This window comes from Gobio gobio (assembly GCF_949357685.1).
Source record: "Gobio gobio genome assembly, chromosome: 4".
NCBI classification, from domain to species: Eukaryota; Metazoa; Chordata; class Actinopteri; order Cypriniformes; family Gobionidae; genus Gobio; species Gobio gobio.
Genome location: NC_137100.1, coordinates 63,974,179 through 63,996,733, shown reverse-complemented (window position 1 = coordinate 63,996,733; position 22,555 = coordinate 63,974,179). Strand labels below are relative to the sequence as shown.

Sequence of the window (22,555 nt, the reverse complement as noted above, 5' to 3'; positions counted from 1 at the left end):
AGGCCATTGCGTTCAAGAAATCAACAAACATGTCAGTGATTGGCTACATCACTCACTGAAGGGAAAACACGTTGGAAAATGCATCATTTGACGAGAACAAATACAGATACACACTGGATCTTTTGCCAACTCTTTTTCACTAATAATATGCGATTGTTACGAAGAAAACAGATCCTAGAACAGCAGTTATGGGCAGCTTTTCCTTCTGAAATCAATCAGAAGCAGCAGCGGCAGTGGTTTAATTACACGCTATTATAAAGTCCGTCTCCCTTCAGCCCAGCCCCCCTAAAAAATGTGTTATTATAACATATGAAACTGGTGGGAGGCTTCGGCCTCGTCCCGTCTTTTAATCTGCGTTAATCCGTGTGTTCTTCAATCCGCTGTGGCGGTGAATATAGCGCACTTCAGAAGCAGAGGTGTGTGCGTTGATCTGAGCTCTCATTGGTCTGTCACCGCTCGTCAATGTCAAAATATTTGAGAAAACCAATCAAATCAGAGTAGGCGGGCTTTATGTTCAGAGATGCTGCTGAGGCTGAGCGCGAATATTAGCAGCGCGACTCAACGTCAAGTGCGAGATATGAAGCTAAACTAAACGTTTCATATTCGACAGCTGCTTCTTTAAGTCCGAAATGTTAAACAAATGACAAAAATATTCAGACTTTTGTCTAATTTCGCCATTTTGAATGGAAATAGGTATATATGTAATTTATAGTATAATTAGCAAACAAGGAATATTAACAAAGTCATTTTCTTCAGATTAGGCACAGTATGTGTAGTAATGAATAATAGTAATGAATGTGTGCATATTGTAAATTGAAAAATTCCATTTGTAGCTCTCATTAAATAAAAAAGTTTTTTTTCAGCCTGTATAGGGCATAAGATTAGTAATGTATGTGTGCATATTGTGAATTAATTTAATAAAATTAGTTACCTTTCCTGGTAGCCTTAATTAACATGTATTATGAAAATGATTAAAAAAACATAAATATCCATTAAACATATGTTTACTGTCTTAACTGATGAACTTTATCAGTCATATCTGCTCACTGACATGGTTTTCAATCTATTGTTATCTAATTTTTGCCGTTCAGAATATCTTAAAATGCACATATGTAGATCATGGAAATCAATATTTTCTCAGGGGAGCCCCCGAACCCCCCTAACTACCTCGCATTTGGGATCTCAGTGATTATAAACCTGCCTACATTGTATGATTAAGGGATGTACACTATGGTCATCATTAATATTTGCTTTATAAGTAGCCTAATAATAAACAGCCAATATCCTAATATGCATACACTCTAAAAAATGCTGTGTTAAAAACAACCCAAGTTGGGTTGAAACTGGACTAACCCAGCAATTGGGTTGTTTTAACCCAGTGAATGGGTTGTTTTAACCCAGCGGTTGGGTGAAACAACACAATTGCTGCTTAAAACAACACAATTGCTGGGTTAGTCCAGTTTCAACCCAACTTGGGTTGTTTTTAACACAGCATTTTTTAGAGTGTACTAATAAGCTACTAGTTAATAGTGAGAATTGGACCCTAAACTAAAGTGTTACCATTTTTTTTTTCATATCCTCACTGAGGGCTGAGCCCCCCTAAAATGAAAATCCTAGAATCGCCCCTGATGTAAACCAATGTTGCCTCTCAGTCTTTTTGCCACTCAGTGGGCGTAGTCAATCCAGCATACCCTCTATACCAGGGGTGTCCAAACTTTTTTTAAAGGGGGCCGGATTCGATATTGTGGACATACCCGGGGGCCGGTCCCTTTTCTAGTCTATTGTATATATATATGACATGTTTTGTTTCTTGGAAACATGACAGATTTGACAAAAGCTTGAGCTGACAGTAAAGTAGCTTGAGATAGGACACAGGAAATGTATAGATATTTAACAATATCTGTAAAACTTTCATCAACTAAAAAGTTTTAATGGGTGAAATTTTTATATTATTACAGAGTTAGAACTCTATTCTTATTTAAATTTAATAAGTGCTCTATTTAGATCACCACAGGTAAAACCACACTACAAAACATGCTTTTGTGACTTGGCATTTCTGTCTTTTTTCCCGTCTAAATATATAAAAATTCTTATATCAAGATGCTTTTACTAAGGAAAATTACATATTTTTTCCTGGGGGAAAAAATCTAAATGAATTGAGTTTTTGCTTGAAACGTTTTTTCTTACCCCATTGGCAGATATATTTGCTTGTTTTAAACAAAAACTCACTCAGAAAACAAGAAAAAATATCTAATGTCATTTAACTTATCTCGTAACATCTTGATTTAAGAATTTTTGATATATTTAGACTAGAAACAAGACAAAAAATACTAAATGACAGCATTTTTTGCAGTGCACACAAGGCAAAAAGTAATACATACATATATTATATCATATAATATATACATACATACATACATATATATATATACATCTAGAATGGTATTTAGTCAACATATAAATTCAAATGCACAAAACTGCAAGTTTATGACAAAAAATAGTCTGCAATTTGGCCTTTATTACTCATTTAATACATGTCTACATTACAAATTAAATAAAATTAGATATTAACCTACATTTCTGAAAAATTACCATGGTTACAGGTAGTGTTACCACAGTAAATCCATGATAAATTCGAAATGCGAATTGTTGTTTGAAAAGTATTTTGAATCGGCTCAGCTGATTTGCACGTTAGTGTTGTTGATTAAGTCAGTGCTGTTTAACTGGAAATTAAATAAAATCACCGAGAGATTCGCAGCTCGTACCGGAGACCTCAGTGCCGAACTCGGAACACTTCTCACGGGCTTCGGAAGGCTGTTTAGTGGGCGCGTGATCGAGACACTCAGCAGGTAAACACATTTGTTCAGAGTCAGAGCTCGCGAGTTGTGCAGAGCACAAGCAGCGCTGTTTCGTTCTGCTTTGGCCGCTGTTTCCCTGGCCTAAAGTCTAGTACTGCCACCTTGCGGTGACATCGTGGAACTGCATGATTTGTAAATGATCCGTGGCGGGCCACATATAATACATTTTAATAGACACGCTGCGGGCCGTTTGAAATTCATCCCCGGGCCGCATTTGGCCCGCGGGCCGGACTTTGGACACCCCTGCTCTATACAATAACACACAATAACCATTAGTAACCTTTGGGTGGGAAACATTTCTATGATGGTACGAATCATAATCATCATATTTGAACACCTACCTGTAGTTTTCAAATAAGCCTGAAGGACTTGATGAGCTGGATCAGGTGTGTTTAACTAGGGTTGAAGCTAAACTCTACAGGGCTTGTTTCGCACCCATGTGTTAGATTCTATCACAGGTTTAGTGACTAGGGTGCAGATGGTGTCTTTAGTGTCACACATCAAACTCAAGAGAGGTTGATCCGGTAATACAAGCAGCGAAATAACCAAGAAGTATTCAGCTTACCGGGGAGGAAGTTGAGGCCCTGCAGAATCTGTCTCTCATGACTGAAGTCCACCATCAGGTGGGTCATGTTATCTGTGGCTTTGGGCTTCATAGTCAAGCGGAAGGCAGGAGCCATTGTGACCCTAAAAGAGCAAAATAATAACAGTATGGTTATTTGATATAACTATAGATACAGCTCCATTACTCAGAACTCTAGTTTTCAGTTTTTTTTATTTCCAAATTAACAGTGTGGAAGAAATATTTCTGTTTATTCTGAGGTTTAAAAAGATATTTTTTAGTGCTGTCAGTTAAACGCGTTATTAACGACGTTAACGCAAACCTATTTTAACGGCGTCAATTTTTTTATCGCGAGATTAACGTTCTTTTTGGTCTAACAAACTTTGTAGTTTTTTCACATGCTGTTGCAGCAACTAGTAACGTTAGAAAAACTACAACACCACTCCGGATGTAGCTAGACCGGAAACAAAACATCAGGCACGCTGCGGCTGCCCACACTTGTTTGGGCCATTAAAAGAGTAGACGTGGATGGCAAGCGTGAGACGCCGAAATGAGAAACGTATTATGCCATGGTTTAACTCAGGGGTCTTCAACTAAAAGTGCTTGTCTTGAGCGCTGCTTTCTGCTCTGATGGTGCATTCACACCGGACGCGAATGAAGCGTTTTGCGCGAGTGATTTAAGTCAATGCAAAGACGCAAATAGACATTCTGCGGCGCGGATTAAGCGGCGTGCATGTCGCGTCATTCGCGTCCGGTGCACCTGCATGCTTGACCGCGTGTCTGGGTCTGAACGCAACAGTGAGCATTGCAACGTTAACTGTTTCATTAGCCTACGTCAAAAGGCTTCGCGGTCCGGATTCGGACCGGAGTCCGCTAGTTGGCGACCCCTGGTTTAACTGCACTATAGGCGGAGTCCTAGTTTACCTTGCATGTGCACTTTGTAATTTTATTTTGTATCACCCTGTTTTGATCCCTTAGAAAGGGCTGTTGAAGGGGCTGTTTGTGCAACAAAGTATTTTTTTTCACCCTTTTATTGATGGACAGTGTTACATTGTGTGAGCGATTATTTGCTCCAAGTGTGAATGACTGCTTCAAGTGAGAATGTTGGTGTGAAATGAACACTACAGTATGCCAATGTTGTTTTCAATAAAACAAACATTTGAACAAAGCAAGCCGATCCACTTTTCTATGTTGATAAGAGCATTAAAATAAGAAAAAATAATGGGACAAAAAGAAATCAAGGGACATTTAGAATAAATAAAAATGTGCGATTAATTGTGATTAATTGTGAGTTAACTATGGCATTAATGCGATTAATCGCGATTAAATATTTTAATCGTTTGACAGCACTAATATTTTTATTTAAAGTGCTCTCAGATTTATAGATATGTTTATATGAATATGAATATAATTTAAAGCCCTGAGTATCCATGGCTATGTAACTTTCCTTGCAATGCATTTTCAAAAAAATAAATTCCAATAATTTGTATTTTTTTATTTGCAATGCTCCTCATGATTTTCAGCACCGCATGAGTTAAAATCTTCAAGCATGTGTTCTAAGTCACCATATTCCATAAAACATATTTTATGTACGATTCTGTGAATTTTGACATATACTGTGTAAGCAGTGCATTTTCATTTCACCGCCCTAAACAAGATTTATCATTATTTACCAATGAGATGTAAACTTGGTCTTTATCCTCCACTTGCGATTTCATGAGGATCAAGTTTGGTTAACACTTTATTTTACAGTGTCCTTGTTACATATGTTAGGTATCGATCGACCGGAGATCGGTATCAGCCGATAATCATATTTTAAAGGGTTAGTTCACCCAAAAATGAAAATTCTGTCATTAGTTACTCACCCTCATGTCGTTCGACACCCGTCAGACCTCCGTTCATCTTCGGAACACAAATGAAGATATTTTAGTTGAAATCTGATGGCTCTGAAAGGCCTCCATTGGCTCAATGCACTTTACACTCTCAAGACCCTTAAAAGGTACTAAAGACGTCGTTACAAAGTCCATCTCACTACAGTGGTTCTACAATAACTTAATAAAGAGACGAGAATAGTTTTTGTGCGCAAAAAAACCCCTAAATAACGACTTATATAGTGATGACGATTTCAAAACAAGGCATCATGAAGCTTCGAAGCGTTATGAATCAGTGAGTCGATTCATGATTCGGATCGCGTGTCAAACTGCCAAACTGCTGAAATCAGCTGACTTTGGCGATTCAAACCGCTGAATCGACTCACTGATTCATAACGCTTCGAAGCTTCATGATGCCGTGTTTTGAAATCGTCATCACTATGTAAGTCGTTATTTAGGGTTTTTTTGCGCACAAAAACTATTGTCGTCGATTCATAAAGTTATTGTAGAACCACTGTAGTGAGATGGACTTTGTAACGACGTCTTTAGTACCTTTTAAGGGTCTTGAGAGTGAACCGTGCATTGTGCCAATGGAGGCCTTTCAGAGCCATCAGATTTACACTAAAATATCTTCATTTGTGTTCTGAAGATGAACGGAGGTCTTACGGTTGTCGAACGACATGAGGGTGAGGAATTAATGACAGAATTTTCATTTTTGGGTGAACTAACCCTTTAAGACTCGATCGGTACTCACTAAACTTGGCCGATCTCACGAACCGATCGCAATTTGAGGACGTCAGCGCATGAGGATGTACATGATGTAGGAAAATATTCAAAACGAGAGCTTTGAAGGCCGAAGTGGAGAAGGGTTCCATGTGAACAGCAGTTTAATATGGGTTAGTCGGTCCTAAGGGATTAAGGGATGGTCGAACGCCGTAGTGGAGGAGACACAAACGAACCTGGAGAAGCTGGCGAGAGTCCCGGGAAGAGTTCTCTTTTCTTTGTGAAGGGCAACGCCCTCCTTTGTGGAAAGTGCCCTCGTCGGCCCATGACGCGTGGGGCTTAAAGGGATAGTTCACCCAAAAATGAAAATTTATTCTCCCTCATGATGTTCCAAACCTGTTTGAGTTTCTTTCTTCTGCTGAACACAAAAGAAGATATTTCGAAGAATGTTTGTAACAAAGCAGATAGAGCAACCATTGACTACCATAGTATTTTTTCCCCTACTATGGTATTCAATGGTTGCTCTCTCTGCTTGGTTACAAACATTCTTCAATATCTTCTTTTGTGTTCAGCAGAACAAAGAAACTCAAACAGGTTTGGAACACCATGAGGGTGAGTAAATTTTCATTTTTGGGTGAACTATCCCTTTAAATGATTTGGCGCAGCAGTCATCGGTTTCCAGTGTTTCCGTTTTTTGTGTAAATGGTCTATTACTATATGAAGTTTCGAGAAACAATGAAAAATTAGCTATTTGCCGTGTATGTTCCAAAGAAGTCTTTCGTGGAGGAGCATTGTATTGGATAATGTTTAAGTTACATCAGACTTCTCCATTTTAGGAGATTAATTGTTTAAATGGCAGAGGTGTTAGGCCGTGTGTCCACCAAAGCGTTTTTTCACGCAGCTGGCTGGCGTATTCAATTATTTTCAATGGGAGCGCCGTGTTTTTAGAACGCCATGAGCGTAACGAGGCTCTGAGCGATTATTTCACGCTCAAGCGCTGAGCGTTTTTTACTGGTCATCTAGGCCGCGTGTCCACCAAAGCGTTTTTATCCGGCTGAAAACGCCTCCCTGTGGACTTTTGAAAGCGTTTTGGCAGTGCAGCGTTTTTTTCAGTTGAGACTCTTTGCTTGTTATGATATGGAATATCCGCAGAAGTGTTAAGTATCTCATTTCACAGATGTTTTTTTTCTGTATTGATTCTATATAAAAATGCGGATAAGTAAAGTATTTGCTCTGGCTCTTGTTTTAAATGATTTTGTTCCGTTATTATACTGCTTGTTATCATCTGTTGACGTTGTATAGTACAAGTAGAATGTTGTGGTTGGTCGGTGTTGTATTTGTCCCGCCCCTCCTCCACTCTGATTGGACGGCTGGGTGAAAAGTGACAGTGATGAGCGCTGCGTTTTACTCAAAGTTGAACATTCTTCTACTCTAGGCGACCAGTAAAAAACGCTGAACGCTCAGCGATTGAGCGTGAAATACTCGCTCAGCGCCTCGTTACGCTCATGGCGTTCTAAAAACGTGCGGCTCCCATTGAAAACAATTGAATACGCCAGCCAGCGGCGTGAAAAAACACTTTGGTGGACACACGAAGAATGTTCAACTTTGAGTAAAACGCAGCGCTCATCACTGTCACTTTTCACCCAGCCGTCCAATCAGAGTGGACCGACCAACCGCAACATTCTGCTTGTACTGTACAACATCAAACCAGCAGAATAATAACGGAACAAAATAATTTAAAACAAGAACCAGAGCAAATACTTTACATTGTATCAGGATTTTATACAGGGAGTGCAGAATTATTAGGCACGTTGATTTTCTGATCATATTTTTTTTCCAGGCACATTTGACCAATTCCAAACCACAGTAATCCTAATAACTACTATTGATTTAGTATTTAATAATGTATAAGTGATATATAATTGTTCATGAAGGCTGGAAATGAAAATCACCTTATTATATTCAGGTGTGCAGAATTATTAGGCATGTTTTCTTTTACAGATAAATTGAGCCAAAAAAGAGATTTAACTCAGACTGAAAAGTCAAAAAGTATTAAATGCCCATGAGAAGGATGCAATACTAATGCAATACTAGACATTGCAGTTAAGGCGTGACCATTGGACAGTGAAATGCTCGTTGGGTCAGCAGGATCTGACAAAAACAGGTGGTGAAGAAAAGACACCTGTTAACTGCAAAAGAATTAAGACTTAAGGTGAAGAATTAAGGGTGAAACCATCAGGAACCCTTTAGTCTCCAGCGCCACCATTTTCCAGAGCTGCAACCTACCTGGAGTCTCCAGAAGTGAAGGTGTCAGGATCTCAGAGACTTCAGTTAGGTAAAGAATCCTAAAAAATGACCCCCACTAGATAAGAATCACAAGCTGAAGTGTTGTAAAATACATGAAGAAGGTTTTTTTACTTATACATTATTAAATACTAAATCAATAGTAGTTATTAGGATTACTGTGGTTTGGAATTGGTCAAATGTGCCTGGAAAAAAAATATGATCAGAAAATCAACGTGCCTAATAATTCTGCACTCCCTGTATAGAATCAATACATAAACAAACTATCTGTGAAATGAGATGCTAGTAACACTTCCGCGGATATTCCAGATCATAACAAGCAAAGAGTCTCAACTGGAAAAACGCTGCGTAGCCAAAACGTTCTCAAGCGCCCACAGCGAGACGTTTTCAGCTGGATAAAAACGCTTTGGTGGACACGCGGCCTTAGTGAGGCCAGCAGGGGGCGCTGTGTGGGTCCTAACACCCCAGTATAGTGATGGGGACACTATACCGTCCTTCGGATGAGACTTTAAACTAAGGTCCTGACTCTCTTTGGTCATTAAAAATCCCAGGATGTCCTTCGATAAAGAGTAGGGGTGTAACCCCGGCATCCTGGCCAAATTTGCCCATTGGCCCCTGTCCATCATGGCCTCCTAATCATCCCCATATATATATACGATTGGCTTCCTCACTCTGTCTCCTCTCCACCATCAGCTGGTGTGTGTGGTGAGCGTTCTGGCGCAAAATGGCTGCCGTCGCATCATCCAGGTGGTGCTGCACATTGGTGGTGTTTGAGGAGATTCCCCCCTTCTATGTAAAGCGCTTTGAGTGCCTAGAAAAGCGCTATATAAATGTAACAAATTATTATTTATTTTATCCTCAACATTTTACTATTGGACATATATGGACCTTGTGGGCTCCATTTTGTTTTCTTATATTAAGTATCTTGATATGCATAGTGTTATGCAGAAACTCCATTTTAAAGGCATATTAAAAATGTTCACTGTATAATTAATAATTTTTGTGATTATTTAGTACCCTGTTGAAACTAGTTACATTACATAATTACCATAAAAATATAATAAAGGCAACATTTATAGTTTTTTTTAAATCTGAAAAAAGGTTAACGGTGATCAGAGAGCTTACAAATCAGTGAAGCCTTAGAATCGGTACGACTGCACAAATCCTGATCGGAGCATCTCTAGTACTTACCATAGTAATAAGAGTAAATTATGCATAATTACATGCAACTAACCCTAAAACAAACCCTAATCATACCCTAACCCTATATTGAGTAGGCTACATGTAGTACTTAAATATATAATTACACTGTAACAATGACACCCCTAACTTTATTTTACGGTGCCTTTGTTACACATCTTACATGTACTGTTATAGTAACAGCTGTGTCACATCTGTTTTGGGGTTTGTTTCATGGTTCATGTATTTTATTTTGTAGTCATGGTTCCTTTGTTTTCCTGGTTTTGTCATGTGGTTCTCTGTCTGTTTGGTCATTGGTTCATTGCTTTCAGGTGTGTCTTGTGTATATATAGCCCTCATGTTACCATTGTCTAGCTTTGTTCCCTGCTACTGCTCTTTGAGTTCGTTCATGTTTATTGTCAAGCCACATCTTTGTTTATTTTTGTAAATAAACTGCATATAGGTTCTCATCAAACTTGCCTTCAGTGGACATCATTAAAAACAGTACATTATGTTTAACTACAAGCAACTAACTCTAAACCAAATCCTAAGTACATGTAGTTAATTCATATTACTTTATTTCCAACTATTACCATATATATATTTGGCACAGTAACCCAAAAATAACATCCCACTCATGCCTGTTGGATTGCAGTAAAATATAGACTGTTAGCAGATTTTAATTCATTAATCATGCCTATTTTTAGCACACCATAGTTTTAAGGTTAGCATTTCTATTGTATATGCATGTATAAATAATTTATGCTTTACAACAGTGTAATCAGCCTTTCTTTAGAAGCTTTTCATTCCCAACGGATGCAAAGCCATCCCAGATAGGCTACATATATTATATATAAGGAGAGTCTCGGGTTACGAAGCGTCAAGGCTGATGAGACACTAGAGCTGCACGATTCTGGAGAAATTGAGAATCACGATTATTTGGTATTAAACACCAAATAAGTCACGATAGATCACGATTCTGAACAGACAACTAAATAAAATAACATGTAATTTACTAGAGATTCTGACAAAATGTTAATTGCAACAGTCTATTTAAAAATGTTTAATTAATATAAATGAATAATTTTTTTTTAATTTGGGTTGAGTGAATGATTCAATGACTCATAAGTCATAAAGACTTCAGTTGTTTCATTACTGTATGAATCAGTGTTTTTGAACAAATCTCTTTAATGAATGATTCAATGACTCTCTCATAAAGACTTCACTTGTTTCATTACTGGATGAATCAGCGTTTTTGAACGAATCTCTTGAATGAATGATTCAATGACTCACTCATAAATACTTCACTTGTTTCATTACTGAATAAATCAGCATTTTTGAACAAATGTCTTGAATGAATGATTCAATGACTCACTCATAAAGACTTCACTTGTTTCATTACTGAATAAATCAGCATTTTTGAATAAATCTCTTGAATGAATGATTCAATGACTCACTCATAAAGACGTCACTTGTTTCATTACTGGATGAATCAGTGTTTTTGAACAAATCTCTTGAATGAATGATTCAATGACTCGCTCATAAAGACTTCACTTGTTTCATTACTGAATAAATCAGCATTTTTGAATAAATGTCTTGAATGAATGATTCAATGACTCGCTCATAAAGACTTCACTTGTTTCATTACTGAATAAATCAGCATTTTTGAACAAATCTCTTGAATGAATGATTCAATGACTCGCTCATAAAGACGTCACTTGTTTCATTACTGAATAAATCAGCATTTTTGAATAAATGTCTTGAATGAATGATTCAATGACTCACTCATAAAGACGTCACTTGTTTCATTACTAGATGAATCAGTGTTTTTGAACACTTTGGTCCTTTGGTCATTTTGGTCAATTTTAGTGGTCCTTTGTCGCCACCTACTGGTGTAACATTGTAATACAATAGTTTTTTTGCTCGTACTTGTCAAGTGTTTAATAGACACAGGCGAATCATTGTCATCCAGGAATAAGATCGCATCAGTGTTTGAACAGAGTGCAGAATTAATCGTGCAGCTCTATTACACATATAAGTGTATGGCAGAGGTGTAGATCTTATTTGTTTGCAAAATGCTATCCCTTTACTAGCAGGTAAAATTGAGCTTACTGTATTATTGCTACTAAGTGTCTGAGAAGCGCAAACGCAAATTAAAAGCAAATATGGTTTCAGCACACATCCTAATGCAAATCCTTAATAACAAACATAACATCCAACACTTTTATCCTACTGTTTTTTTTTTTTTTCAAATACTAGTAACAGTGCAAAACAAAAACTGTGAATGCATGTGGACACAAGCAGAGAGTGGAACATATACTGTACCTATCTTTGATCTGTTTGGCAGCCTTGGAACAGAGATTGAGGGTGAAGACAAAGAGGAAGAGAGGAAAAAAGAGCAGGTCGTTAGTATCGCCATGCGGGTAAAGTGAAAGCATGCATTTCGGCTCAGTGCTGGACTGGATATACACACAAACAGAGGGTAAAGTAGGATCCTAAACATAAAAAGCACAGGTTAATGAGCAGTATCATATTTTGGTAAATCTTTATTTTAAGGTGACGTAGTTACTACATGTACCCCGACTGAGCCTGGTTTCTCCAAGGTTTATTTTTCTCCATTGTGCTCCTGATGGGGTTTTGGTTTCCTTGCCACTGTTGCCTTTGGCTTGGCTTGCTCAGTTGGGGACACTAAATTTTTCAACTAAATATCCAAATAAATCTAATTATTAAACTAAATCAACCATATAAACTAAATTACTGCTCTAATTACTGATCTAAAGCCCACATTGTCACTGTATGATAATTGAAATGAACTGAAGACATCAGCGTTTTATCCAGAATGGCTAGATGGTTGAATAAAATTATGCTATATTATTTTCCTGTTTAACACTGTAAAGCTGCTTTGAAACAATCTGCATTGTTAAAAGCGCTATATAAATAAAGTTGACTTGACTTGACTTACTATAGTAATAACAATAAATGATGTGTAATTACAAGTAACTAACCCTACAACAAACCCTAACTACTTATTTGAGTAAGTACAATGTAACTACATCACCTTAAAATAAACTTTACAATGATTCACTTTTAATGAACAGATCATAGAAACAGACTTTTGTTATCCATTAGCATTACTTAAGTGAAGAATCAACCTCCAGAAAATAAGCAGGATTAGTATGAATAGCCGCGTTTCCACCGCAGGAACTGTCCCCAGGAACCAGGGGCTTTGGGGTGGAAACCAGGGTCTAAATGAAGTTTCGGGTCAATATTTCCCCCTCAAAACGACCCAGGAACTTTCGGGGGTGGGACTCGGGCGCTGAATGTGCTGATTGGTCGACCCCACACAGCAATGAAGTTTAAAAAAATACGACCAATGGACCGATGGAGGTTCAGGCTTTATATATGTGGAGAATGTAATCCAGCAGGAACTGCAAACAGCGCAGGTCTGGGGGAAAAAATGTTCCTGGGACACATTTTTCCGGGTAATATCGGTGGAAACGGGGCTTATAATTCCTGTTTTGTTCTTGATTCTCTTTGCTTGCTGTTTTAAAGTGCCCCTATATGCTACTGTAGGTCTCCTACATCAGGTTTACATGCATCCAAGGTTAAAAAACTGTTTAATTTTCTCATAATATTCATTGCAGCATCAGCTCTTTTCTCTCAGTGTCTGAAACAGTTCGATAAATGATTTGTTCTTTCTAAACCCCGACTTTCTGACAGCCAGCTCTGCTCTGATTGGTCAGATGGCCCAGTCTGTTGTGATTGGTCTACTCTGCTCTGATTGGTCAGATGGCCCAGTCTGTTGTGATTGGTCTACTCTGCTGTGATTGGTCAGATGGCCCAGTCTGTTGTGATTGGTCTACTCTGCTGTGATTGGACAGATGGCCCAGTCTGTTGTGATTGGTCTACTCTGCTCTAATTGGTCAGATGGCCCAGTCTGTTGTGATTGGTCTACTCTGCTGTGATTGGTCAGATGGCCCAGTCTGTTGTGATTGGTCTACTCTGCTCTAATTGGTCAGATGGCCCAGTCTGTTGTGATTGGTCAACTCTGCTCTGATTGGTCAGATGGCCCAGTCTGTTGTGATTGGTCTACTCTGCTCTGATTGGTCAGATGGCCCAGTCTGTTGTGATTGGTCTACTCTGCTCTAATTGGTCAGATGGCCCAGTCTGTTGTGATTGGTCTACTCTGCTCTGATTGGTCAGATGGCCCAGTCTGTTGTGATTGGTCTACTCTGCTGTGATTGGACAGATGGCCCAGTCTGTTGTGATTGGTCTACTCTGCTCTGATTGGTCAGATGGCCCAGTCTGTTGTGATTGGTCTACTCTGCTCTGATTGGTCAGATGGCCCAGTCTGTTGTGATTGGTCTACTCTGCTGTGATTGGACAGATGGCCCAGTCTGTTGTGATTGGTCTACTCTGCTCTGATTGGACAGATGGCCCAGTCTGTTGTGATTGGTCTACTCTGCTCTGATTGGTCAGATGGCCCAGTCTGCTGTGATTGGTCTACTCTGCTCTAATTGGTCAGATGGCCCAGTCTGTTGTGATTGGTCTACTCTGCTCTGATTGGTCAGATGGCCCAGTCTGTTGTGATTGGTCTACTCTGCTGTGATTGGACAGATGGCCCAGTCTGTTGTGATTGGTCTACTCTGCTCTGATTGGTCAGATGGCCCAGTCTGTTGTGATTGGTCTACTCTGCTCTGATTGGTCAGATGGCCCAGTCTGTTGTGATTGGTCTACTCTGCTGTGATTGGACAGATGGCCCAGTCTGTTGTGATTGGTCTACTCTGCTCTGATTGGACAGATGGCCCAGTCTGTTGTGATTGGTCTACTCTGCTCTGATTGGTCAGATGGCCCAGTCTGTTGTGATTGGTCTACTCTACTCTGATTGGTCAGATGGCCCAGTCTGTTGTGATTGGTCTACTCTGCTCTGATTGGTCAGATGGCCCAGTCTGTTGTGATTGGTCTACTCTGCTGTGATTGGTCAGATGGCCCAGTCTGTTGTGATTGGTCTACTCTGCTCTAATTGGTCAGATGGCCCAGTCTGTTGTGATTGGTCTACTCTGCTCTGATTGGTCAGATGGCCCAGTCTGTTGTGATTGGTCTACTCTGCTCTGATTGGACAGATGGCCCAGTCTGTTGTGATTGGTCTACCCTGCTCTGATTGGTCAGATGGCCCAGTCTGTTGTGATTGGTCTACTCTGCTCTGATTGGTCAGATGGCCCAGTCTGCTGTGATTGGTCTACTCTGCTCTGATTGGTCAGATGGCCCAGTCTGTTGTAATTGGTCTACTCTGCTCTGATTGGTCAGATGGCCCAGTCTGTTGTGATTGGTCTACTCTGCTCTGATTGGACAGATGGCCCAGTCTGTTGTGATTGGTCTACTCTGCTCTGATTGGTCAGATGGCCCAGTCTGCTGTGATTGGTCTACTCTGCTCTGATTGGTCAGATGGCCAGTATGTTGTGATTGGTCTACTCTGCTCTGATTGGTCAGATGGCCCAGTCTGTTGTGATTGGTCTACTCTGCTCTGATTGGTCAGATGGCCCAGTCTGTTTTGATTGGTCTACTCTGCTCTGATTGGTCAGATGGCCCAGTCTGTTGTGATTGGTCTACTCTGCTCTGATTGGTCAGATGGCCAGTATGTTGTGATTGGTCTACTCTGCTCTGATTGGTCAGATGGCCCAGTCTGTTGTGATTGGTCTACTCTGCTCTGATTGGTCAGATGGCCCAGTCTGTTGTGATTGGTCTACTCTGCTCTGATTGGTCAGATGGCCAGTATGTTGTGATTGGTCTACTCTGCTCTGATTGGCCAGATGGCCCAGTCTGCTGTGATTGGTCTACTCTGCTCTGATTGGTCAGATGGCCCAGTATATTGTGATTGGTCTACTCTGCTCTGATTGGTCAGATGGCCCATTCTGTTGTGATTGGTCTACTCTGCTCTGATTGGTCAGATGGCCCAGTCTGTTGTGATTGGTCTACTCTACTCTGATTGGTCAGATGGCCCAGTCTGTTGGGATTGGTCTACTCTGCTCTGATTGGTCAGATGGCCCAGTCTGTTGTGATTGGTCTACTCTGCTCTGATTGGTCAGATGGCCCAGTCTGTTGTGATTGGTCTACTCTGCTCTGATTGGTCAGATGGCCCAGTCTGTTGTGATTGGTCTACTCTGCTCTGATTGGTCAGATGGCCCAGTCTGTTGTGATTGGTCTACTCTGCTCTGATTGGTCAGATGGCCCAGTCTGTTGTGATTGGTCTACTCTGCTCTGATTGGTCAGATGGCCCAGTCTGTTGTGATTGGTCTACTCTGCTCTGATTGGTCAGATGGCCCAGTCTGCTGTGATTGGTCTACTCTACTCTGATTGGTCAGATGGCCCAGTCTGTTGTGATTGGTCTACTCTGCTCTGATTGGTCAGATGGCCCAGTCTGTTGTGATTGGTCTACTCTGCTCTGATTGGTCAGATGGCCCAGTCTGTTGTGATTGGTCTACTCTGCTCTGATTGGTCAGATGGCCCAGTCTGTTGTGATTGGTCTACTCTGCTCTGATTGGTCAGATGGCCCAGTATATTGTGATTGGTCTACTCTGCTCTGATTGGTCAGATGGCCCAGTCTGTTGTGATTGGTCTACTCTGCTCTGATTGGTCAGATGGCCCAGTCTGCTGTGATTGGTCTACTCTGCTCTGATTGGTCAGATGGCCCAGTATATTGTGATTGGTCTACTCTACTCTGATTGGTCAGATGGCCCATTCTGTTGTGATTGGTCTACTCTGCTCTGATTGGTCAGATGGCCCAGTCTGTTGTGATTGGTCTACTCTGCTCTGATTGGTCAGATGGCCCAGTCTGTTGTGATTGGTCTACTCTGCTCTGATTGGTCAGATGGCCCAGTCTGTTGTGATTGGTCTACTCTGCTCTGATTGGTCAGATGGCCCAGTCTGTTGTGATTGGTCTACTCTGCTCTGATTGGTCAGATGGCCCAGTATATTGTGATTGGTCTACTCTGCTCTGATTGGTCAGATGGCCCAGTCTGTTGTGATTGGTCTACTCTGCTCTGATTGGTCAGATGGCCCAGTCTGTTGGGATTGGTCTACTCTGCTCTGATTGGTCAGATGGCCCAGTCTGTTGTGATTGGTCTACTCTGCTCTGATTGGTCAGATGGCCCAGTCTGTTGTGATTGGTCTACTCTACTCTGATTGGTCAGATGGCCCAGTCTGTTGTGATTGGTCTACTCTGCTCTGATTGGTCAGATGGCCCAGTCTGTTGGGATTGGTCTACTCTGCTCTGATTGGTCAGATGGCCCAGTCTGTTGTGATTGGTCTACTCTACTCTGATTATTCAGATGGCCCAGTCTGTTGTGATTGGTCTACTCTGCTCTGATTGGACAGATGGCCCAGTCTGTTGTGATTGGTCTACTCTGCTCTGATTGGTCAGATGGCCCAGTCTGTTGTGATTGGTCTACTCTGCTGTGATTGGACAGATGGCCCAGTCTGTTGTGATTGGTCTACTCTGCTCTGATTGGACAGATGGCCCAGTCTGTTGTGATTGGTCTACTCTGCTGTGATTGGTCAGATGGCCCAGTCTGTTGTGATTGGTCTACTCTGCTGTGATTGGACAGATGGCCCAGTCTGTTGTGATTGGTCTACTCTGCTCTAATTGGTCAGATGGCCCAGTCTGTTGTGATTGGTCTACTCTACTCTGATTGGTCAGATGGCCCAGTCTGTTGTGATTGGTCTACTCTACTCTGATTGGTCAGATGGCCCAGTCTGTTGTGATTGGTCTACTCTACTCTGATTGGTCAGATGGCCCAGTCTGTTGTGATTGGTCTACTCTGCTCTGATTGGTCAGATGGCCCAGTCTGTTGTGATTGGTCTACTCTACTCTGATTGGTCAGATGGCCCGGTCTGTTGTGATTGGTCTACTCTACTCTGATTGGTCAGATGGCCCAGTCTGTTGTGATTGGTCTACTCTGCTCTGATTGGCCAGATGGCCCAGTCTGTTGGGATTGGTCTACTCTGCTCTGATTGGCCAGATGGCCCAGTCTGTTGGGATTGGTCTACTCTGCTCTGATTGGCCAGATGGCCCAGTCTGTTGTGATTGGTCTACTCTGCTCTGATTGGTCAGATGGCCCAGTCTGTTGTGATTGGTCTACTCTGCTCTGATTGGTCAGATGGCCCAGTCTGTTGTGATTGGTCTACTCTGCTCTGATTGGTCAGATGGCCCAGTCTGTTGTGATTGGTCTACTCTGCTCTGATTGGACAGATGGCCCAGTCTGTTGTGATTGGTCTACTCTGCTCTGATTGGACAGATGGCCCAGTCTGTTGTGATTGGTCTACTCTGCTCTGATTGGTCAGATGGTGCAGTCTGTTGTGATTGGTCTACTCTACTCTGATTGGTCAGATGGCCCAGTCTGTTGTGATTGGTCTACTCTGCTCTGATTGGTCAGATGGCCCAGTCTGTTGTGATTGGTCTACTCTACTCTGATTGGTCAGATGGCCCAGTCTGTTGTGATTGGTCTACTCTGCTCTGATTGGTCAGATGGCCCAGTCTGTTGTGATTGGTCTACTCTGCTCTGATTGGTCAGATGGCCCAGTCTGTTGTGATTGGTCTACTCTGCTCTGATTGGTCAGATGGCCCAGTCTGTTGTGTTTGGTCTACTCTGCTCTGATTGGTCAGATGGCCCAGTCTGTTGTGATTGGTCTACTCTGCTCTGATTGGTCAGATGGCCCAGTCTGTTGTGATTGGTCTACTCTGCTCTGATTGGCCAGATGGCCCAGTCTGTTGTGATTGGTCTACTCTGCTCTGATTGGTCAGATGGCCCAGTCTGTTGTGATTGGTCTACTCTGCTCTGATTGGTCAGATGGCCCAGTCTGTTGTGATTGGTCTACTCTGCTCTGATTGGTCAGATGGCCCAGTCTGTTGTGATTGGTCTACTCTGCTCTGATTGGTCAGATGGCCCAGTCTGTTGTGATTGGTCTACTCTGCTCTGATTGGTCAGATGGCCCAGTCTGTTGTGATTGGTCTACTCTGCTCTGATTGGTCAGATGGCCCAGTCTGTTGTGATTGGTCTACTCTGCTCTGATTGGTCAGATGGCCCAGTCTGTTGTGATTGAACCAAGTGCATATTACCATATCTGAATTTAGCTCCAGAGACTTCCAAAACACTTGATACATATGAACAGTTTTACCATATCAATTCCAGTCCTTTGGAAGTGCATCAAAGTGGATTTGCTTTGGAAATGTTCACAAACCAAACTCTTCCAGTCTCAGCTACAACTACAGTGTTTGAGGGTCAAAGTAGACGTTGTTCATGGCCAGTGTTCAATGAAGATCATTATGCAGAGTTGTTACAAACCTATGTAGGTTCAAGCAGGAAGTGAGACTGGAATTACTGACAACATTACAGGCATTTCAGAATCCCTTCTTTCTTTTGAGAGACGATAACTTTATTTGTCACGCACTTTGAACTTTGAACCTTTTACATTCACAAACAACTATTTTACACACTACATAATAGACATCTAGGGGCACTTTAAACAAGCCAGAGTAAATTAAACGGGAATTTTAAAAGACAACAAAACCACCATTTTAATAAATGACACAACTGATGTCCTTGGTTTCATCTATCCTTTCTCAAACACATCAGTATGCGCCTCTACCTTCGTGAACTCCGCCTCGTCTGTAATGTGCAGCGCATTGTTAGCAAACTCCAGAAGTTCCTCCGCGCTCTCTAATGCACTGGTGCTCTGGGTCAGCTGGTTCTGCAGAATAAAATAAAGATAAAGATCATTATTAGTGATTTTAAAATGATCTGTGTTAGCTGAAAACATCCAGGCTCATTTTTCCTCAGTTGAACAGTTTACTCTTTTATTTCTATACAAGGCTTGCAAAGAGATAAACAGTTGCATTTTTCATACTCAAGATGATGTTGTTCCTAATGCGATTCAGCCATAAGCAGAAATCAGCTGTGTTGACATTCAGACCAACAGCACAACTGCGAGTGTAATATTTCCCAAGTATGAAAAATGCTTAAAGGGTTAGTTCACCCAAAAATGAAAATTCTGTCATTAATTCCTCACCCTCATGTCGTTCGACACCCGTAAGACCTCCGTTCATCTTCAGAACACAAATTAAGATATTTTAGTGTAAAGCTGATGCTGAGAAAGGCTTCAGATAGGCCTCCATTGGCATTCAGTACATTTACACTCACAAGACCCATAAAAGGCACTTAAAACGTCGTTACAAAGTCCATCTCACCACAGTGACTCTACAATAATTTTACGATGCGACGACAATAGTTTTTGTGCGCAAAAAAAAATCTAAATAACACCTTTATCCAACTTGTTCTTGTCTTCCGTGTGTGCCTCCACGACGCATGCGCGAGAATATGACGCAGATCCGGCGTTCGGACACATGACCCAGAAGCGATTTGTTTACAAGCAGAGGAAGACGCGCGTGTCTAAGCGGTTGAATTCTACATTGATCGTGCTTTAGGTCTCGGCGTAGTTCTCAAAATGGGACTAAAGTGTGCATTTCATGGATTCCCGAACGCCGGATCTGCGTCATATTCTCGCGCATGCGTCGTGGAGGCACACACGGAAGACAAGAAGAGGTTGAATAAAGTCGTTATTTTGATTTTTTTTGCGCACAAAAACTATTGTCGTCGCATCGTAAAATTATTGTAGAGTCACTGTGGTGAGATGGACTTTGTAACGACGTTTTTAGTGCCTTTTATGGGTCTTGGGAGTGTAAATGTACTGAATGCCAATGGAGGCCTATCTGAAGCCTTTCTCAACCATCAGCTTTACACTAAAATATCTTCATTTGTGTCTGAAGATGAACGGAGGTCTTACGGGTGTCGAACGACATGAGGGTGAGGAATTAATGACAGAATTTTCATTTTTGGGTGAACTTACCCTTTAAGAAATTTCTCATGTTGACTGTTACTAAGTTAATATCGAGTATAACAAACATGGTAGACATAATATTCCAAGTTACTATTTTTGCTCCTCCAAACTAAACCAAAATACACCAACACACGACTGCGTTCCCAAACAGCAGCATCTGCTTTAGAAAGCAAGATAACTTTATTGCGGTTCTGAGGCGCAAGTCATTTATTCTATACTAAATTATTACAGTGGCTTTTCCTACTTTTCTTAGTGATATTTGGCTCCAGTTTATTATCCAGATAAGTGATGATTTTTGTTATTTTCAGCTCACTGGATGGAAACGGTGCTTTATTTGCACATTTTTAATGCGATATTCCAATTTTGTGTACAAGTTAAATTTGCAACTTTGGATGGAAACATAGCTAATGACTCACCAAAAAGAGTCACTAAAAACTCTTGACCAGAGCCCTGTTGAGATCCATGTCGGGTGATCTGATCACAAGTGGACAGCTGTAACACAATACCAATCGCACCTGGCGTCAGCATTTGTCTCCCATGCATCTTCAATGACCACTTGTGTCCAGATCAAGAGAACATCCCCCCGAGAGAAATCAAATTTCAGCCATCACGCTCAAAAACTCATTATTGGGAAATTCACACACATAAGTTGCTTTTAAGCATCCAAAGATCCTTCAAGAGTGAAGGATTCTTGTTTTACGTTTTTATTTGCACCTAAAAATGAGAGCTAAAGAAACATGAAAAACAGCTTTACCCTACATGTCCACTGAGCTGGAAGAAATCTGCTCAGTACATCGAAGAACTGTTCAGTGCGAGATCTGTTTCAGCTCTGCAGAAAACAGTGATGTTATCGTCCAGCTCAGTTCAGCTCTCTTCCAACTGTGTCAGTGCAGTGTTACTGAATATTAAGTGTCCCCAACTAAGTAAGCCTGAGGCAAATAGTACATAATATCAACCATCAGACTGGTTCTCAGCTTTTATAACAGTAAAAATACTGTTAGAGCACCACTAATATTTAATGCTCAATATTCCAATTCGTTTGAAATAGGTTAAAAAAAATAAATTAAGTAAAATGTTATTACACAGGGTTACAAATTTGTTTTTCCTTAGGGTAGTGCCTCTAATATCAAGGCCTAATGTCAAGTTTAATAAATCCCCTGTGGCGGCAGAGAAACTATGACACAAAAATGGACTCATAGCACAATACGGTTGTGTTCATTGGCCTATTTGCCAAGTTCAAGGGTCTATAAAAAAGGACTGGTACTGTAAAAAAGTGTTCAAAATGTGGCTTTCCTTAGGGTAGTGCCTCTAATATCAAGACCTGGGGCCTCATTTATAAACGTTGCGTACGCACAAAAGAAGGCGTACGCCGCTCTCTACACAATAATTGGTATTTATAAAAAGCAAACTTGACGGGAAAATGTGCGGTCCTTCACGCAAGCTCTGACCCAGGCGTACGCACAAAAACGGTTGAAATGAGAAATGGCGACACCGTCGGCAGATGGAAGAAACACGTGAAAGTGTGTGAAACTGTAGACCGTTGTGTAAAAGAAATGGCAATACTGCCTCTCATAAATAACATGAAGACTTCACAAAGCAAGTCTTACAATTAACAGCCTACACGAACACCTGATCGATCTGCAGTGTAAAACAAACAAAATGAAAATTACAACAGAAAGGCAAAAAAAAAAAAAAAGTGAAATATGTTGTGCAACAATATTGGCATGTTATGCAATTCATCCTCATAAATAATATGGTAAACAGAACGAAATAATGTACAAAACAGATATTCTCGTCAATGTGTCCATCTGGCGGAGCAGATATAGATGCAATTAGATAGACAGATGGATAGATAATTAGGGAGATATATAGATAAATAGATAGATAGATGTATTAATTGTCCACTGGGGAAAGTTGTTTTCATAGTAAAAATTTCTTCATCAGCTACGGAATCATGGTATTCATGCAAATGCCTTTAGTTTGTTTTATTTTCGATAAAATAACATATGATGTATGTCTCAAACATTCAGAAAGCTGCAAGACATTACATTTGCACTGAACTATTTCCCATTTCCACATAGATAATAGGGATAGGGATTAATAGGGATTCCCCAATAATTGCCGGCAGTCTCTCATCAAGAGGGCTCGGCTCCGGTGTCCCCTTT

The 22,555-nt window shown here is 40.9% G+C and overlaps 1 protein-coding gene across 10 annotated transcripts in view; it reads right to left on the bottom strand.

The window, feature by feature from the left end:
- Positions 1–22,555, bottom strand: part of fsd1l (fibronectin type III and SPRY domain containing 1-like) — an 85,430-nt gene that overhangs the window by 29,935 nt on the left and 32,940 nt on the right. For all 10 annotated transcript variants that reach the window (XM_079815933.1, XM_079815935.1, XM_079815928.1 and 7 more), the window contains exons 4-6: positions 19,143–19,244; positions 11,823–11,845; positions 3,424–3,545 (exon numbers count right to left, since the gene is read on the bottom strand). In XM_079815933.1, the coding sequence (XP_079672059.1) occupies positions 3,424–3,545; positions 11,823–11,845; positions 19,143–19,244 (247 nt within the window). The remainder of the gene's footprint in view (positions 1–3,423; positions 3,546–11,822; positions 11,846–19,142; positions 19,245–22,555) is intronic.